The 19,301-nt window shown below is 30.1% G+C and overlaps 3 protein-coding genes across 3 annotated transcripts in view; 1 reads left to right on the forward strand and 2 right to left on the reverse strand.

The window, feature by feature from the left end:
* The first annotated feature begins 2,224 nt into the window (after nucleotides 1-2,224).
* LOC129910833 (protein yellow) overlaps nucleotides 2,225-19,301 on the forward strand; it is a 119,281-nt gene continuing 102,204 nt past the window's right edge. Inside the window, exons 1-3 of the mRNA XM_055988420.1 lie at nucleotides 2,225-2,244; nucleotides 2,317-2,395; nucleotides 2,612-2,769. The gene's annotated coding sequence lies outside the window, so the exon portion shown is untranslated. The remainder of the gene's footprint in view (nucleotides 2,245-2,316; nucleotides 2,396-2,611; nucleotides 2,770-19,301) is intronic.
* LOC129909527 (achaete-scute complex protein T5-like) lies at nucleotides 7,213-7,932 on the reverse strand. The gene has a single exon (XM_055986601.1). The coding sequence runs from the start codon at nucleotides 7,930-7,932 to the stop codon at nucleotides 7,213-7,215; it is 720 nt and encodes a 239-aa protein (XP_055842576.1).
* On the reverse strand, nucleotides 10,690-11,519 carry LOC129910835 (uncharacterized). The gene is made up of 3 exons (XM_055988422.1): nucleotides 11,339-11,519; nucleotides 11,076-11,258; nucleotides 10,690-11,000 (listed from the first exon to the last, which is right to left on the reverse strand). The coding sequence occupies exons 1-3, from the start codon at nucleotides 11,394-11,396 to the stop codon at nucleotides 10,789-10,791; spliced, it is 453 nt and encodes a 150-aa protein (XP_055844397.1). The 5' UTR covers nucleotides 11,397-11,519; the 3' UTR covers nucleotides 10,690-10,788.

The raw sequence follows: 19,301 nt of genomic DNA on the forward strand, positions 1-19,301 counted from the left end.
TGTCCGTCTCTCAGTCTGTCTGTCTATAAACGAAGCTACAGCCTAAAAGGATCGACTGATTAATGCCAAAACTTGGTATGTAGCATTATTTGGCTACGCTCCAGAGGGGGTTCTTGAATTAATTTTTTTGGACCAAAAATAACGGTACTTGTCATATACCTACCAATTTTAGTAAAATTGAAATTGCTCAAAAACGGCTCCAACGATTTTGTTTAAAAAATTCAAATGTAAGTTTTAAGAAAACGTCTAGGTATCTTTTAGTAAAAAATTTTTGTTTGAAAATCATTATTAACGGTACCGTTTTTTTTTCAATTCCGATTATCTCCGAAAGTGCTTATTCGATTTCAACGAAACTTTTTATGAAGAAACATTTATATAATTTTAATATAAGCCAAAAATAAAATTTTGAAAAGAATAATTTTCGAAAACGGGACATTGATTTTTTTGAAATTTTTGTTATCAGATGTTGATTAGTGATTTCTACAAAATGGCTTACCAATTTTATTTTAAAACTTTTTTCCCAAAAAATTATTTATAAAAAATTAAGTTTTTAAAAAACGGCTCTAACGATTTTGAAATTTTTTTTTCTAAAAATACATCTTAATATATCAATCAAAACTGCATACTTGTTTTAGAGGGCAATTTGATTTCAGATTTTGTTTTATTTTTTTAAAAAACGAATTTTAGTAACTACCTACATTTCCCAGATTTCTATACATATAAAAAGTCTTAAAAATTTAAGCAACTTGAACTCTAAGAGCAAGTTCGTGCGACCCAGTCATGAATTTTTTTTTTTCGTACAAAATAATATTTTTAAGCATTTTAAATCGTTCGGATTACATAGTTGACGACACCATCCTGAAAAGCATCATAAAATCTATTTAACTTATCTGGCACCATGTAAGTATTTGAAATTTTACTGGTTTGTTCAAGAAATAAATTGAAATTTATGAGCAACGAGTTTGAAGGACATTGTATAAAAGCTGCTGGATATGTAGAACAATCTTGCATTTTAAGAGTTTGTCCGAGTTTGTCCCCCAACGCCCCCCCTCCCGAAAATAAAGATCCCTTGAAAAAAAAAACTCCTCAAAAACGAACTTTTCTAATAAATTTTTATATTATTAAATTGAATGTATTCTTCTTCTTCTTCTCCATTATCGACGGTAGTCATGATCTCGGATGGGGTCTCAACTCTCCCACTTAACTGCTTCACACTACGGCTCCGCATGTAGTGTGAAGCAGTAAATTTCTAAATTTCATCTAACTTAATTTCTAAAAAAAACTATTTAGAGCGGAATTCAGAGTTGTCACTCAAGTAAAAAAAAAAACATTTTTTGCTCTTGCGTTTGGCCCACTTCAGCTACTAGTTACGTATGGGTGTTTTAATATTAGCTTCTGAATACCAAATAAGGAAGTTTTGAAGTAAATGCTTGTGAAAACATTCATAAAATTCATCTTAGACTTGTGCTTGAGAAAAAATTTTAGTTGAGTGACGACTCTTAATTCCGCCCTTAATGAAACAACTTGAGTCAAAAAACAAAAATAAGAATAAATTACTAGCTTTAAGAACAGTTATAATACAGGATTGTATTGTACGTGAATTTTTTTTATTTTTAATAGGTACATAATTTTTTTTCTCCCGGCTAATTGGGCGGGAAGTGGGTAAGCATTTAAAGTGGGTTTTACTGAACCAAGAAAATGAAAATTTTTTCTTCCGAATAGCTTTTTAATCATTTGGTACATATTTGATGTAAAAAACGTTCCCAAATATTTTTGCAATTTTTTGAGTCATTTGCTTCCATTGAGCAGCAAGTAACTTGAAGTGTTGTCGATACTCCCTTATTTTTCCCATCGTTTAAAGTTGATTTCAAGATCAATCCACTTTGAGTTTATTTAGCATTGAAAAACATGACCTACATACCTTTTTAAATATTATAAAAAAAAAACACAAACAAACAAAAAAGTTCTTCTTCAAAAATCTCATATTCTAGCAAGCCATGAAAATTATTGTTTCCGGTTCAAGATTCACCCAGAGGCTTGATGGTATTTTAGCTTCCTTTAACGTGGAACCATCAATAAGTTTTTTTTTTCCATAAAAAAAGAATCATCTCAAGCAAAGCGAAAAGATAAACACGATTTGTGTGAAGAAAAAATGCCTGTTAAACTGCGCCATTCACTCTTGATTGAATTGTAAGCTACTTTTAACGATATCGTCCAAAATCGAATTTATTAAGGAAATAAAAAGTATGGAAAAAAATACAACTTCCCGGTGACAGGATTGTAAGAAAGAAAATTATATTTTTTTTTTTTTTCAAGAAAATAAAAACGGTACGATTTCCAATGAACTATCTAGATGTCAACGCCTGCGGTTTTAAAGTGTGACAGTAAGATATGTGTGAGTGAAGCAATTTGTGGTCTAAAATAAAATTGTCAACTTTTTTATAGACATTAGATAATTTTCTTCGTATTGTTTGAGAACAAAAACAAAAAAAAAAAACAAAAAAAAATAGCTAATAAAAAATTGCAATGAAAATGGGCCGTGTCCCAGAATTAGGAACCGCCCATATAATATATGACCTTAAGGACTATTTGTTTTTCGTTTTTGTTTCAGTTCATCCGCCTATGTCGGCTGACTGGCATATTACCGCACTACGCTGGCTGCCGCACCGCTTTTGCCTTTGCGCACAAAAAAAGGATGTTTTATTTTGCGATATGAAGAGACGATCGATTGCAGGTGTAATCCTTGGCACAGGATTTAAATTCGTACAGGTGAATTTGATTTTTTCTGTTTTTTTTTTTTTAATTTTTTTTTTGTACATTTCCTTGTTCGTTCATCGTCCTTTTGTTGGTATATAGTTGCGTATACACACGCATAGCAGGTGGTCATATTTGTTGATGTTTCGCGAAAAAAGAACAATGCTATAGGTAGATGCTATTATATGGCGAGGGCCTTAAATGAAAAAGAAAATACTGACAATAAAAAAATCCATGATTTTGGTCGTGTGGCAAGAGAATAAAGGTATAATTTGAAACATTTTATTAGAGATGGCTTAGAATCGGGGAAATTTCTTTATTTTTGGAGTCTATTTTCATAGCTTATTTTATTTTAGCTTTAAAATCTGCATAATTTTATCTATTTTCGTTTATTTTTGCTATTTTTACTGCTATAATGTAAGAAAACGAAAGAGTTTGTGCACGAACTTGAAAAAAAGATAATAACTTTTGGTTCAATTTAAGGACAAATGTATTGATTCCACCGAAGATAAAGGTTGATATTAAATACAAAATATGACTTTTAAAGTAAAAATAAGTCGGATTTAGTTATCATCTTAATGGATTCAATATATTTATTTTTTTAAATTCATGGGCTATTATTATGAATTCTTTAACATATGTATTTGGTGTGCTCTTTTTCCTTTTTCTTCGTTTAAACTCATTCCCAAAATTTTTGAGACTCAAATGTTTTTTAGGGCACTCTAACATGAAGAAAATTGCATGAGCACATTTTGTTAGTACAAGAATTGTATTTCATTTGGAAATTATCTTTCAAACACGAACTCTTCTTTCTTAATTCTGAAATTAAAGAATTTCTTAACCACGCATTTCTCAAAAACTGATAAATAAAAATCACCAAAATATCTCTAAGTATAATCGGATTATTTCATCTCTGTCTCAATCCATTGCGGACCGTCTATACTTTTATTGCCATACCTGTTAAGAGAAAATATCAAGAAAAAGTGATAATAAATACTCCTAGTGTCAAGACCTCCTCAACACTAAATAAAGCAATAAATTTTATTATTGCTTGCGATAAAGATAAAGTCAAAATTTCACTCTTTCTTTTTTTGTATAAACCTTTTTTATAAAATTTCTTTTTTTATAAAAAAAAAAGAAATAAAGAATTAGTGTCTATTAAGGACCTTTTAAGAAATAAAAGGCAAAAGAATTATGATTGCGGTCGTAAAATTATGAAACAACTACATCGATGAACACCGCCGTGTCGCCGTGTACAACAGGTACATTTTCGATGACATTGAATTCGTATTTTTGATAATTCCTCTTAAGGTCAGTATTTTCTCATAGACCTATTAATTATCGTACTATTAATTAATCGACGCATGTTGAGGTATTTTTTGTTTTCAAAACCCTTTTCGATTTAATATTTCGTATCTTTTTGAGAAATCAGTTAAGATAAACAAAACACCCTTTCACGCTGTATAGAAATTAAATCATAAATATTATGAAATTGTTGCGGTGAAAGTAATGGGCGTTTTCTATGGTTTTGGTGTCTTTAAAATCATGATAACGTTTTGATGATAAGAAAATAGAGAATAACACATCTAGTCACATGTATTCATATACAAAAAGCCTCTACCTATTTTTTCGCTAGTGTATTTGAAAAGATAATTTTGATAATATTCCAAAGCAAATAAGGTATCGTGTTAATTAATAAAATGCTTTTTTCTTGCAACATGGCTGTTAAAGTTAATACTTTACTTTACTTTGAAGTTGACAAAAATTCTTCTAGCATTATATTTGAAGCTCATAAATATTTCTACGACAATATTTCCTAGTTCGTCCTAACAGACTTCAGTGTTAGGTTTATAACTATGAGATTTGCCTTTTACCTTCAGATAAAACTTCCACATCTCATTCCAGCTATAGAAAACCTCTATTTTCAAGGTTTTCTGTACTTTCAGGCAGCAATCGCAAATAGACCTGGCAATGTCTTGCGATGTAGTTTTCTTACTTCTAACTTCCTCAAACTACTTCTTGCTATGGTTTGGATATCCGAACATTCGTTACTATAAGGTAGTAGCCAGATCCAGAGCCAATGTTAGCATCATAATTTACGATCCTGTTAAATCTACATGATGTTTTTCATATTGACTTAAGTATCTTTGTTAAATTTAGACGGTCCGCAATGTGATCTGTAGATTCTTTCTTTGTTTCCAATTGATCCTAGCTAGCGTCTTTAACTTACACTCTTCACTCTTCAGTTATCAAGTATATCTTTGACGAATTAAATTTTTGAACATGCTAAAATAACATAATTATCAGTTTAGTTATCAATAAGTCAGATTAAACTTGAATTCTTTGTCAAATGTATTCATGTAAGTGTTAAATTGTCAATACCCAGTTGTAATTTATTAACTTGACAACAAAACACAGGCTTAAACCACACCTACCGTTTATTTTTCTAAGTCCTTGATTCTTAATACACCCACGACCAAGTTAAAACTTTTGTTTCCTTGTAACGTTTTGACTCACTTTTTGGTTCAACTACAAATTTCATCACGTTACGTTACATGTCAACTTTGGTTGGAAAAGTAGTTAAAACTGTTTAAAAGAAAAAGTAAGACGAGAACTTAGAACTAAACGATGCTCTAATTTGAGTAGGCTTTATTGCTTAAAAGAGCACTGACTCAAAATTTGAGCCTCATATAAAAACCTTATACATTTTTTTAAATTTTAGGCAGGGCTACCTTTGCCCCTCTTTGCGTTTTTCCTCTTTTTTCACCTAATCCACTTTCTCTCCACTTTTTAAAAATTGTCAAAAAATCCCTCTTTTTGAAATTTTAGTTCCACTTTTTCCTCTTTTTTAAAGGTATGTACGTTTGATTAAAAAAATTGACATTTTTTTGAAAATCAAGGAAAATGTGACTTATACCACTTTCAATTATAACGACTCAATTGTAAAAAAAATATACGTTACTGTTGTTGTTTAGAGCTGATTTGATTTTTATAATGTTATTTTTGATAAATTTTGTGTTGTTTCTTGAAGAAATTATGCACAGGTAATGTTTTTGTGTTATTCTTATTATGTTCATACAATTTTAATTTTAAGAAATTGTGTTAAAAGGTTTGTGTTGCGGTTCGGGAGAGGTCCAAAATGAGGTATTTCGTGTGACTGTCGTACTTAACTTATTCTATTTTCACATTTTTTTTTATTGGGGCCTCTTTTTTTATCAAAATCTTCTTTTTTGGCCTCTTTTTGAAAATCTACGAAGGTAGCCCTGAGTATGGGGTCTAAAGATTGGATTTATTAAAAAGCTTAGACAAACATTTTTTCGTGGAGGTTTCCACGATAAACGTCAGCACTTTAAATTTAATTTTGAGAGTGAAAAAAAGTCTAAGCATCTTGTAAACATTTTTCTTCAGTAGATGTATTTTTTATTTCTATCCACCATTTCAATCCATCCACACAGCAACTGATAAACGAAATTTTTTGCGTAGTGTATATTTTTGAAAATTATATAGGTATCATCTTTTATTTAGATAATGAATTGGAAATATTACAGTTAGCCCAGGAGAATTAAACATTTCAAATGGAAAAAATTAGATCGTGCAATTTTTTTTCATAGGACGATAGAGGGGATCACTGAGAGCTTAAAACCAGTTTTTCGGGAAAATCGACCTTGTGCTTAAGCCGCCATCTTGGATTAGAGGTAAAACACGTTTTAGTGAATAACTCGGCCATTTTTGATTTTTGACAAAAATTATATATGTAAAACTTGTAGAAAATTTTATTTTCTATAACTTTTGTCTTAATAAATTTTTCTATATGACCCATGTTTTTCGAGTTAATTTGAAAAAAACTATACCCTTACTCAGCTTAAACTTTATACCCGCTTTGATTATAGATTTTAAGATCAACGCAATATGGGAGTGTTTTTATATGTTTTTGGGGATGATAAATCTAGCTGCAATGTTAGTTTTTGCAAATTTATGAAATTTTATAAACAAAAGGAACTATCTCAAAATCGGTAAGTGTCGTTTTAAACAAAATTAGTTAGCCCGACTGGGCTAAGTTTTATTTTCATTTTCATCTCCAGAATTTTTTTAATTTCAAATCCTGTTGCATTAAGTTGATTTTTTTTAACTAGAATTCCAGCATATACTTACTTAGGTTTTGACCTAAGGTTTAAACAAATTAAAAATAAGAAAAAATTTAAATTCGTTTTTTTTTTTTTTAATTTTATTTTTCTAAACTTATTTTAAATCATTGTCTTCCAGGCTTAAATATAAAATTCTTAAATCTAATTCACTGTGTACATATTTACATAATAACAAAAAATGTATTAAAACAAAAATTAAAGAATATAAAGAGGTAATCGTATCAATGGCTTAAAATTATTATAACTTAATATTGACTAGAGTTCTGGTATAGATACAACTTTTTCTTTCTGTCACTCAAAATACACTTTGTATTCACATATCTTCCTGCCACAAAGAAATATAATCCAAAAGTTCTTCATCTTCTGCTGAATTATTAAAATCATCAAAAGAATTTTCAAATTTAATATGCGACTTTGGCTCGACTTGTTCAGCTGACGAAAAATATCCATCACTGTAGTTCGATGATGTAGGAGATACTAGCGCCGCTGTCGTATCCTGGCAGCCAGAAGGTGTAATATAATACTGATGCTCATAGCCTTGATTCTGTTCATCGTAGAAGGACATTGAATTGATTGGATTGGGGGAATAATTTTGATGAACATCTTCCACAAAGCCTTCAGATGTATTTGCATTTTTGTTTGAATCCTTGTTTTCCTCGTCCAAAAGACTTTTCAGCCGACGAATATACTCGACGGCCATTCGTAATGTATCAACTTTGCTCAGCTTCTTACTGCCACCAATCCGTTTTCCATTGCTCAAATCGGCTACAATCGCTGGTGGAATGTGTTGCCGCAAACTGACAAATCCATTGTTCACTTGTTTCACACGATTTCTCTCACGAGCATTTCGCCGAATGACCGACGGATTAGTTTCAATACCTCCGTATGGTTTGTTTGCATAAACGTAACGTTTATTGAGTCTGGGTCCATCTAAACTCAAATGATTAGCCGGTGCAATGGGAATGTGCTTTAAATAGTTGCCCCCAAGAGGCATTTGTGGTGCGTGATGTAATCTTTCCGAACCTAGTGCCATCATTTCAAATCACTATCAAACTTTTTTCGTCTTTTTTTTTTATTTTGAAGTAACTTGCACTTTGTTTTGGTTTATATTTTTTCTTCAAATATAAATCTCAACTTTCTTAAATTTTGATGCTTACTCCAAGGATGTGTATTCCTTAATGAATCCCTTCGTCCTAAATCTTCTGATTTTGTACTTACTCAAGGTGCATGCCGGCGCACCATTTCAATCCCTTTAGCACAGGTAAAAAACATAAATCCCACGATCTCTTTTGATCACTTCTTTTGCTGCATGAGAAGATGTCGAGATACTTTTTATCATAAATAACAAGAAAGGAGAAATAACTTGTGGCTTAAGTTTCTTAAGAGAGCAGGACATCAAAATCAAAAGAGAGAGAGAGAGAGAAGTTATATTCCCCTTTTTGATGTTCTGCAAAGAAGGGGAAGATGATGGAATAACTTCTCCATTCTCGCACCGGTATCATTAAAATAGTGTCTACATCTCACCATCACACCGTTGAGTAAGAAACAGGTTTAAAGTGTTGGTATACATCTGCACTACTGCGTGGTGGCAGAGACGTCTCACGAAGTGGTCGTACTTCCTTCGATCGTGTGTCATGTAAGACGTGATCGCAGTCTTCGTCGTCGTTTTCTTATAAGGAAGTCTGCATAACGTGCTGGAGGGCAACATGCAGATCAACCACTTAGTGCAGCCGAAATTTTCCGAACCAACACGACGCGACGAGTCGCGTGCCACAAAGGTACACAGGTTTTGCCTTTTTGGATCAAGTTCCCTGGGAATGAATATTAGTTTCGCTGGGTTTTTGCAGACTGTCTTGCATGCTAGTGATAATTATTCTCTCATGAGAGTGAATTTTTTGATGATATTATTTTTTTTGTATTGTTCTGAGTATGGATGAAAGTTTACTTCTGTAAAACTTGCCTCAAATTCATTAAATACGTAAGTTTTATAAGAAACTCAATTTATTGTGTATTTCATTCAGGGTGCTAAAATTAAATTAAATTACGTTTCTTTGCATTTTATAGTTCCTTGATGCAAAAAGCATAAAATCCAATTTGGGGTGTTCTCCCTACCCTCCATTGTTTTAAAATTTACTTATTTTAGTTATCATATTATATTGATAGGAGGAAAAACTGTGCGAGCAAATTTTTTTCAAAATTCTTACAAAAACTCCTACCTATCTGTAAACCAAAACTTGTTTCGAGATCTTGATCCGAAAATATCTGCTTCCTAATAAGAAAAACAAGTATTTCGATTGCACAGAATTCAGCAACCAGACGTAGGAGAAAGTATTGGTTTTCAGTTATTAAAAGAGCATAATGAGGCCTTTCTTTAAATGTATCACTCGATGGATTTGGAGGACTTTTTTGAAAATGCATTATTTTTAGACAAGGGGTTAACCTTGATTTTTTCTCAAAAATCTAAAAAAAATAGAACTGTAATTTTTCGCCTAATTCATTGTGAGCTCTTATCTGTAAACCAAAACTTGTTTCGAGATCTTGATCCGAAAATATCTGCTTCCGAATAAGAAAAACAAGTATTTCGATTGCACATAATTCAGCAACCAGACCTGCAAGAAACTATTATTTGGTTTTTAGTTGCTATGAAAATAGCTGAAAGAGGCTCATTTATGACTAAAGGATACTTGCCTAGACGTTAGCTTAATACAAACGCTTTTATAGTTAAAATGTAGGTAAGGTTACTTTATTAAATTTTTAAACCCATGATCACTCTAAGCAGTATCATCTATTACGTATCAGATTGATATTAAATTGACTGTAACACATTTTTCCGCAAAAAATAAAAAAAATTTGAACAAACCTTTAGCAAAGTTAAACTTTTTTACCAAAACAATATTCCACTAATTTACTTTGAAATATCGATTCATATAATAATTAATTGATTAATATCGAACTTCTGTTGATATTATACCAACAAACCAGATTACCTACCTACACTTATTAAAGCTGGAATATCGCATAAAGTTATTGCAGATTTATGAACATCCCTTTTAATGTATTTAAATGGACAGTTTCAACATGATCCACAGAATATGAAAAAAAAATCATAAAAACGGTTTTACCGTCAAAGGAAAAAACAAAATAAAACTCTAGGTAACACATAGAACAAGTATAAAAATAGACCCATACCGCTGCTTGAATAAAAGATTTATTGCATTTTCTATGAAAAAAAAAGGATTGTATCAAGGTTCAATGCAATTTACGTATTATAGGGATGATCCACTCCGAACTTCCAATTAAAGGCTAAATTGGTGAGATAATTGCTCAAAAGGTGATGATTTAGAAAACTAGAAGCAATCATACCAAGGAGCGCCAAGTCGTCGATCGATCCTTGTTAGCATGTTAATAAAAATGCAAGTAGCGCAGGCTATAATTAAACACAAGAGCGTGTTCCTACTGCAATATTGTATGGAAAGGCGCAGCAGTTCTTCTATTATTATCATATAGATGAACCCTTTTTCTTCACGAAGGCGCATCTAATTACCATGTTATTAGCGGTATTACTCATAAATTAAAGATTCAATTTGATATCATTGTGTGTTGAATTATTGGATATCAGATTACAAAATTAGTTAGAATTCCTTAACTGCATCTGCAGCATGATTAATATTAAGGTTCCAGGTTCCAGTACTGGATAAAAAAAAAACTCAATACTCAAAGAGTTCCATCATGATTTTAATTTATTGAAAGGAAATTTTAAAATTGAAAGTAATCAAGAAGTGTTCGATCATACATGTTTGAAAGCACATGTTTGATTAAATGTATTGTCATAAAATCCTCCTTAAAACCCATAACATTTTATGATATTCATAACTCAGTACCATGCTCATTAAATTAAAATCTTGGAAATAAGACCGAGAACTGAGGTCAATACAATTGCAATTAAACTTATGGTCATTCGGTCTGCTGGATTACATCCATCGCGGTTCTGGCATATGTTACAAAAATAATTATCTCCAGGCTGATATTGAGGTTTAAGGGTGTAATTACAAGTTTGCCAGCCTGTATAAATGCATCCTTTAAATTGAATTTTTCCATATTCTAAAAAATGTCAAAAAACAAAGAAAATATATATTTTTTTAATTTTCATTAAAGAAAATGCTACATTTTTCTTACTTGTATCCGTTTCTTGTTGCATACACGTAGCAACAACTACATCAAGCGCATCCGTACTCACATTCTGAAAGAAATTACTGAGATATTGTGTAGTTTCTATAGCATGAGTTTTGTTACATTCCACTGATTTTGGTATTTTACAACTTGACGGATTACTACAACTGAAACACCGTATTGCAGAGGCTAAGGAAAACAAAAATTGGTTGAGTTTTTAGTAAGTATCTAGTATCTAAATGTAATAGGTCAAAATAATGTAACAGTACTTGAATAAAATGCAAAAGTAATCAAAAATACTACTCCGAACATTAATTTTGGATTCATATTTGTTCAATAATAAAATGTGTCTCAACAACTTTGTGAACGACGAGAAACTGAATTAAGATAAAGGTTTCCTATTAGTCTCACTTTATAATGAACGAATTTTTTTTGAATCGGAATTGGGTTATCGGAGAGAGATTATTTTTCGGACCCCTACCAGCCAAGGTACATACCTACACAATTATGATTGATATTGGAACTACGAGTAATATCGCAACTGATAAGCTTATGATAACAATGGTGACTAACCTAACCCAATCCCTCTAGTCCAAATATCAAATGATTACAAATTTATCGAAACACATAAATCAAAATAAAATAAATTTTTTTGAAAGATAAAACACCATGGCTTTAAATTAATTACTCAATATACTTGGAAGTTTTTTTTTTTCAGAAAGTATTCTGATATTTTATAACTAATTACACACATTTCAAAAGAAATCGACGGACATTTTTTTTAATGTGGCAAGTTGCCACAAAAAACGCTGTTTCTTTATTTTATTAATAAATATAAAACAAAAATAATTATTTTATTTATAGGTAATTAAAATTAAAAATATCAAATCAAATTCATTTAATATACCTACTGAGTAAGAAGTATAACTTCATACGCGAGTACATGTGTCTGTACACACACTCTTTTTTTTATTATTTTGAATAAGTTTTTCCACTCAAGAGCTTTAATTTCTAAATAACGAGCGAATTAATATATCTATGTACATTAGGGTGGGTCAAAAAAAAAATCGAAATTCTTTTTTTTTTTATTTGGTACTCCGAAAAATCGATTGCTAGACACCTCTAGAATATACACACCAAATATGAGCTGTTAATATTAATGGGAAGGTCCTCCACTTCGCAATTTTCCATTTTTACATCAAGCTCCTACTAAAAAAACAAATCATTTTTTTTAAATCGACTTTTTAGCAAATGTCTTCAAATATTCTTGTAGAAAATTGAACGCTCTACAAAAAAAGCCTACACATTTTTCGTTTATCTAACCGTTTAATAGATATTTGAGGTCCAAAAATCAAGAAAATCTTTAAAAATTCGTTTTTGTTCTAAATTTTGTAACAAATTGAAAAATTATAATCATCAAACGCGCAAGACATATTCTTGTAGGAAATAGATTGTTCCACAAAAAAGGTCTTATTAACTTTTTTCATTAATCTAACCATTCTAAAGATATTCGACGTCAAATTTAAAAAAAAAATATAAAAACATTTTTTACTTTTACAAATTTTCTAATTCACTGAAAATTCATTATTTTCAAATTAACAAGATATATTCTTGTAAGGGCTTAAACGTTCTATAAAAAATTTCTCAGAATCAAATTGATTACTTTAACCGTTTAGAAAATATTCGTATCCAAACCAATGCTAACTAATTCCAATAGTTTTCTTATGACCCGTATGCATTGTGATTTGGATACGAATATCTTTTCAACGGTTAAAGCAATCAATTTGATGCCGAGGAAGTTTTTGTAGAACGTTTAATCGCCTACAAGAATACATCTTGCTAATTTGAAAATAATAAATTTTTAGTGAACTGGAAAATTTTTAAAAGTAAAAAATGTTTTTATAATTTATTTTAACTTTGACCTCGAATATCCTTAGAATGGTAAGATTAATGAAAAAAGTTAATAAGACCTTTTTTGTGGAACAATCTATTTCCTACAAGAATATGTCTTGCGCGTTTGATTATTATAATTTTTTAATTTGCTACAAAATTAAGAACAAAAATTGAACTCTTAAAGATTTTCTTGATTTTTGGACCTCAAATATCTATTAAACGGTTAGATAAACGAAAAAAGTGTATTAGGCCTTTTTTGTAGAGCGTTCAATTTCCTACAAGAATATGTAAAGAAATTAGCTAAAAGGTCGATTTTTTTTACTAGAAGCTTGATGTAAAAATGGAAAATTGCGAAGCGGAGGACCTTCCCATTAATATTAACAGCTCATATTTGGTGTGTATATTCTAGAGGTGTCTAGCATCTAGATTTTTCGGAGTACCAAATCAATAAAAAAAATTTCAATTTTTTATCTGCAAATTAATTTATTTAAAAGGTGTTTTTTATAAAAAAAAAAAAAACTATTTCAAAGCCAACTCTAACTCTGTTATTTCACGTTTTCAAAAAGTTACCTTTTAATATTTTATGTATCTATATCTAATCTACATTATATCATTTAGTGAAGTGCTGTAAGTGAAATGGTCCAATCGGAATTGCTGACCCCAGTTAATATTTTGTTTTGTTTTGCCTCTCTGCCCCAATGGTAAGTATGCCCCTGCCAAGTAATTAATATTTGATTAATTTCTTGGTTTTATTTATAAAACGTAAAAATCCCCTAAACATAGAATATACCCTTAAGATTTATATCAGATTCACAAGAAATCTTAATATATTTTAGATATCATTTATGAAGAAATGTTCATAAGTGATACCTATCTAATATAAAAAAAAATAAATTTTCGAAATAAACATTGAAGAAAAATTAATCTAAAATATCTAAATTCCTAAACATTTCAATAACTTATTGTTATCAGTAACGTAATAAAACCTAGCTTTTGTTTGTGATTAGAGGTGTAAAGTCTTCTTGATAAAGCATGCGGTAGTAGGTATTATTTTTTCATTTCGAACTTACATAGATATAGTCTGTCGTAAACTTAATCTTTCCGATAACTAAACTTTATATGGAAATTACGCAAAAAATATCAATTAATTTAAATGTCTCAGAAATGTTGTTCATTTCAAAGAGGTTTAGTCTTTCATTTCACATGAAATCGTAAATATACATAGAACAGTTAATTTTAAAATCTTAAAAAAAAAAAAAATAAAAGAAATGAATTCCAAAATTTTCTTTGGGCTGCTGATATTCATTGTTTTTACATTGCACCTCGGTATTTTTACTTAAACATTTTATCACATAACAAGTTTATTAATTTTTATGAAAATAATTTTTCTTAAGGCTACGCAATCAAGTGTTTCCGTTGCGATGGAGAGAAAAGTTGCAAGAAACCATCATCAGTCGAATGCAATCAATTTTATGCCAATGAAACCTCAAGATATCTCGATGCGTACTTTTTGAATGTTAAAACAAATTTAACTTCATCAAGTTTTTCTTGTATGCGACAAAAGATGCAATTAAGTATGAAAATGTAAGAACCACACAAAATAATTATGTTTAATAAGTCTTTTTATAATTTGTATAGGTTCTGGTAAAATTGATTATAAAGGATGTATTTACTCTAATATGTTTAGCTGTGGTTTTACATTGAGACCGTTTTATCAATCTGCAACAAAATATGATTGTCATCAATGCAATAACCGCAACGGATGTAATTCAGCAGATCGGACCACTATCAGTTCAATAGCAATTTTTTTATCATTGTTTGTGATTTTAATTTACAAGAATTTAATGTGAAGAAAAACAAGGTCTCACCTTAATCTATTAATAGACCAGTGCCGAAGCCTCCAAAAACATTAAAAAGGAAAAAAAATCATAGATGGATGAAACCCATTGGAAAAGGAGGTGAATATAATAAAAATTAAGGGAAAAATAAATTACGGGCGAGACGAGTTCAAAAGTGGTAGGGTTAAGTTTTTAATGGTAAAAAATGGTATATCTCGATTTCCGGCAAAACTACAAGTCCTACGGAAAAAAGTTGTATGGCAAGGTTGTAGGTAAAAAAAAGATCTACAACTTAAATATTAACAATTTTTCTACATAACCTCAAAATTTATGTGAAAAATTCAAAAAACCGAGTTTTTGGTTTTTTATTTTTATCTTTTTCAAAAAAATGTTTTTGTCTACGAATTTTGGTGAAAACTTACATTATTATGTCCCGAATACACAGTAGTTAATTGGATTTAAAATATTTATTTTTTAACCTTTCTTTTGACTTAATACCAAAAAAACACCCTAATTTTCAATCGAAAATTCACGTGTCAAAATATCAGGGGTCGAATTACGGCACACGATTACGATCATACGTTAACGTTTTGACTATTTCTATTTCTATTTAATTATTAGAAAACGATAGGGACACATAGCGACCATTCGTTAACGAACGTATGCCGTAATTCGACCCCAGCTTTTTTCAAAAAGTCGGTGGGAATTTTGTTAGTTAAAATCTCTACTTGCCAATAGTGTAAACGAAAATTTACATTAGTATACCATAGTACATGTTCTCGGTAAATGCAAAAAGCTTGAATTCGAAAATGTTTGTATCATTATTTACAATTTTGGCCTATTTATTAAAATTTACACTTTAATTACTCAAAAACCGTAAGATTTTATGTTACATTGATTAATGTAACGGTTTTTGAGTAATTTAAGTGTAAATTTTATTAAATAGGCCAAAATTGTAAATAATGATAAAAAATTGGAATTTTGGCTTTTTTCATTTTTTGCATTTACCGAGAACATGTACTATGGTATACTAATGTAAATTTTTGTTTACACTATTAGAAAGTAGAGATTTTAAAGAATAAAATTCCCACCAATTTTTTTAAAAAAAGCTGATATTTTGACACGTGAATTTTCTATTGAAAATAAGGGTGTTTTTTTTTTTGGTATTAAGTCAAAAAAGGTTAAAAAATAAATATTTTAAATCAAATAAATTACAGTGTATTCGGGACATAATAACGTAAGTTATCACCAAATTTCGTAGAAAAAAACATTTTTTTTTTGAAAAAGATAAAAATAAAAAACCAAAAACACGGTTCTTTGAATTTTTCATATAAATTTTGAGGTTATGTCAAAAAATTGTTAATACTTATGCAAAAGATTATGAAAGTGGACTAAGTCGCCTTTTGCATTATTTAAAGAAAAACTTACTTAATAAGTTTCTTATAACCATTTCATTGTATTTCTTTTTTTAAATCACTGAAGGATCAATAAAGTAGTTTTTTTTATTGCAGTTTCGCTTTCGAATAAACTTTACCCCTTAAATAATAATTATTTGTATGCTAGATTTGATCGTTTTTTTTGGGGTGACTTAGTCCACTTTCATAATTTAGGGCACACTTAAGTTGTAGATCTTTTTATTACCTACAACCTTGCCATACATTTTTTTTCCATAGGACTTGTAGTTTTGCCGGAAATCGAGATATACCATTTTTTACCATTAAAAACTCAACGCTACCAATTCCCGAACTCGGCTCGCCCGTAATTTATGTTTCCCTTAATTTTTATCATATTCACCTCCTTTTCCAATGGGTTTCATCCTACTTTGATTTTTTTTTGTTTCAAAAATTATCGACCCTGGGCTATAAATTATATACGTAAAATAAAAATAACAGATAAGCTGATTCAGAGGATTTCTTATAAGTTGTGACGTAAGAGCTTATATTTGTCTTTTATATTATAAATAAATGTATGACCAATGACTTTGTTCAACGTTCATATTCTTGAGTTCAAGTTTCAAGACTACAATATATTGCAAACTGATAAACTAACAGACTGATAACAGGTCGGAAATCTATAGGTATACCCTGTTCTATCTTTTTCCACTTAGCTTGAACTTTCTTCTTTCTGCTAGCCAAAGCAACTTTTTTAAGTTTCACCTTATAAATAAAATCCTCCAACACAGATCTCGACCACCATCAACAACTAACTATAATTTAAAAAAAACTAATGAAGATGTTTGTTTAAAGGCTATAATCAAATAATATAAATACCTACTCCACAGCAAAGAGATATTTGCAAGCCAACGTCCCAAGGATGCGGTATAAGAAAAATTAAGTGAAATCGCCATGATGAACAATTAATTTATCCAAAATAAAGGAGCAAAAGCCTTCAGAATTAGGTCTCAAGTGAATTTATTTTAATATATTTTCCGAGGCAAAAAGTAATTAAGATTGGATTAATATTTTGTTTTTGTTTCTTACAGAAGCACATTACATATATAGCATGAATTTAATGATGTTTACCTACATTTGTATGTGTTACTTGGTCTTGCCATAGCCAGAAGCATTTCACATTTTTACTGCAATTCGTGGTTGATTATGTTATCATGAAAGAATATTAAGATTTTATTCACCGAAAGCTTCAAGGCAGAATTAATTTTAATCACCGTTAAAAGGTATATGCTGCGAATAACAAAGATTAATTAGCTTCGGTATAAATTAATGCCGCACAACACTGAGTTGCATGAATAAAATGACTTTCAAGGCTTTAAGGTTTCATAGTCTTACGTAAGAAGATGGAAAAAACGTAACATATTTTTTGTTAGTTACGAAAATTTCTTTTGATCCTTTCTTCAAAAATGCAAGGGCAACGCTAGATATATATTATTTGCACTACTGCCAACGAAAATTGGCAATCGATTCCAATAGGTTTTTGCGTCAAATAACACAAAGTTGGTTAAGCTCGTTTTTTAGTTGAGATGCTCCTCATTACTTGTCCTTGCAGTCGTCTGCTATCCGATCGTTACAAATGCCTTTTTTCACCACCGTCTCACCCATTGTTGGAACTCTTGAATTTATGCAGTTCATTGGATGGGGCTTAGTACTATGTAAGAGTGCTCAAACGAGCTGATGCATTGATTATGCTCCTCACTATATACAGTAGCAAGCAAAAAAAATTCAAATGAAAGAAGTTTAAAGAGATTTGAACAAGAACTAAGTTAATAAATTTGGCATATTGAAACTGTTTTATTTTCATAAACAGAGTCAATTTGTGGAATATTTTACTCCAAAACCATTATTTGGTCAAAAGTCTACCAAAATATGCGTTTTTAAACGAGCAAATAAATGCAAATGTTTTTATTGTTTGCATTTTTTTTTTGCTCGCAACTTTAAAATACGTACCCAGAACTTTAGTTTTATAATGATGACATTTCTTATTTTTTCTAAGTCAGATAACGATATTTTGATCGTCTTCGGTCTTGTCGCTGAATGAAGTCATTCAAATGACTCGACCACTCTCTTTTCTTTCTTCTAAACATTTTATATTTACGAAATCAAATAAATCTATTTTTTATGCAACAGATTTTCATGATCTAGTTACCTCAACAATAAATCAGATGTAAAATAAAGCTAATAAGAGACAATTCTGAAAATCAGTCAGTCTTGAGGATTTCTAGAGTAATTTGATACCTAAAAAAAAAAAATGTTTGGTTGAAAATATCTTAGGAACAAGACCTCCAAGAAACTTTTGGTTTGCAGTTGTAAATAGAGTTTAAAGAGACCTTTCTTTTGATCTCTCACTATTAATGGATTTGGATTAAACTTTTAAAAATTTATTTTTTTTCGAAAATCGACAAAAAATAGATTTGTAACTTTCGTACCTGAATGCAAAGACCCGTTGATTATGTAATCATATCTTTGATTCAAACCCAATTTCAAAACTTTGGTCAAAAGATATCGGCTTTGGAATGTAAGAAAAGGAAAGATACAAAAATGTTTAGTTGTTAATATCTTTCTTTTCATGCCTGACTCGATGGATTTGGAGGAAATTTGGAAAATTAATTTTTTTTTGGCAGGTAGGTACCCCTACGTTTTTTTTTATCTAACTGAATTCATAGGCCCGTTGATTTTGAACTCATATAAACCAATTTCGAGACTTTGGTGTTTGGTCAAAAGATATTGGCTTTAAGATATCGGTAAGAAAAAGAAAGACATACAAATGTTTCTTGGAAATATTTTATAGGAACCAGAAATCCAAGAATCTCTTATATTTCAGTTATGAATAGAGCTTATAGAGAAAAAACAATTCGAACGAAAAAACTTTCAAATAAAAAAACTGTTAGTGAAAAAAACTTAAAAACTATTTTAATAAAAAATATTAAATCAAAAAAGCTATTCGAATGAAAATGTGCAATAAATAACCAAACGAATGCATGTTTTAGAATGATCGAAGGAATGAATATTTGCAGGTAACAAATAGTCCGATAGTATTTATTCGATAG

Source organism: Episyrphus balteatus, chromosome 2, assembly GCF_945859705.1.
Source record: "Episyrphus balteatus chromosome 2, idEpiBalt1.1, whole genome shotgun sequence".
Lineage (NCBI taxonomy): Eukaryota > Metazoa > Arthropoda > Insecta > Diptera > Syrphidae > Episyrphus > Episyrphus balteatus.

What these genes read in the sequence shown, in the direction of transcription:
- LOC129909527 (XM_055986601.1), bottom strand. Translation starts at nt 7,932, where the DNA reads ATGGCACTAGGTTCGGAAAGATTACATCACGCACCACAAATGCCTCTT.
- LOC129910835 (XM_055988422.1), bottom strand. Translation starts at nt 11,396, where the DNA reads ATGAATCCAAAATTAATGTTCGGAGTAGTATTTTTGATTACTTTTGCA. An exon ending in TACTTTTGCATTTTATTCAA is followed by an intron (nt 11,259 to 11,338) that starts GTACTGTTACAT and finishes TGTTTTCCTTAG; the next exon opens with CCTCTGCAATACGGTGTTTC. An exon ending in GCAACAAGAAACGGATACAA is followed by an intron (nt 11,001 to 11,075) that starts GTAAGAAAAATG and finishes GACATTTTTTAG; the next exon opens with AATATGGAAAAATTCAATTT.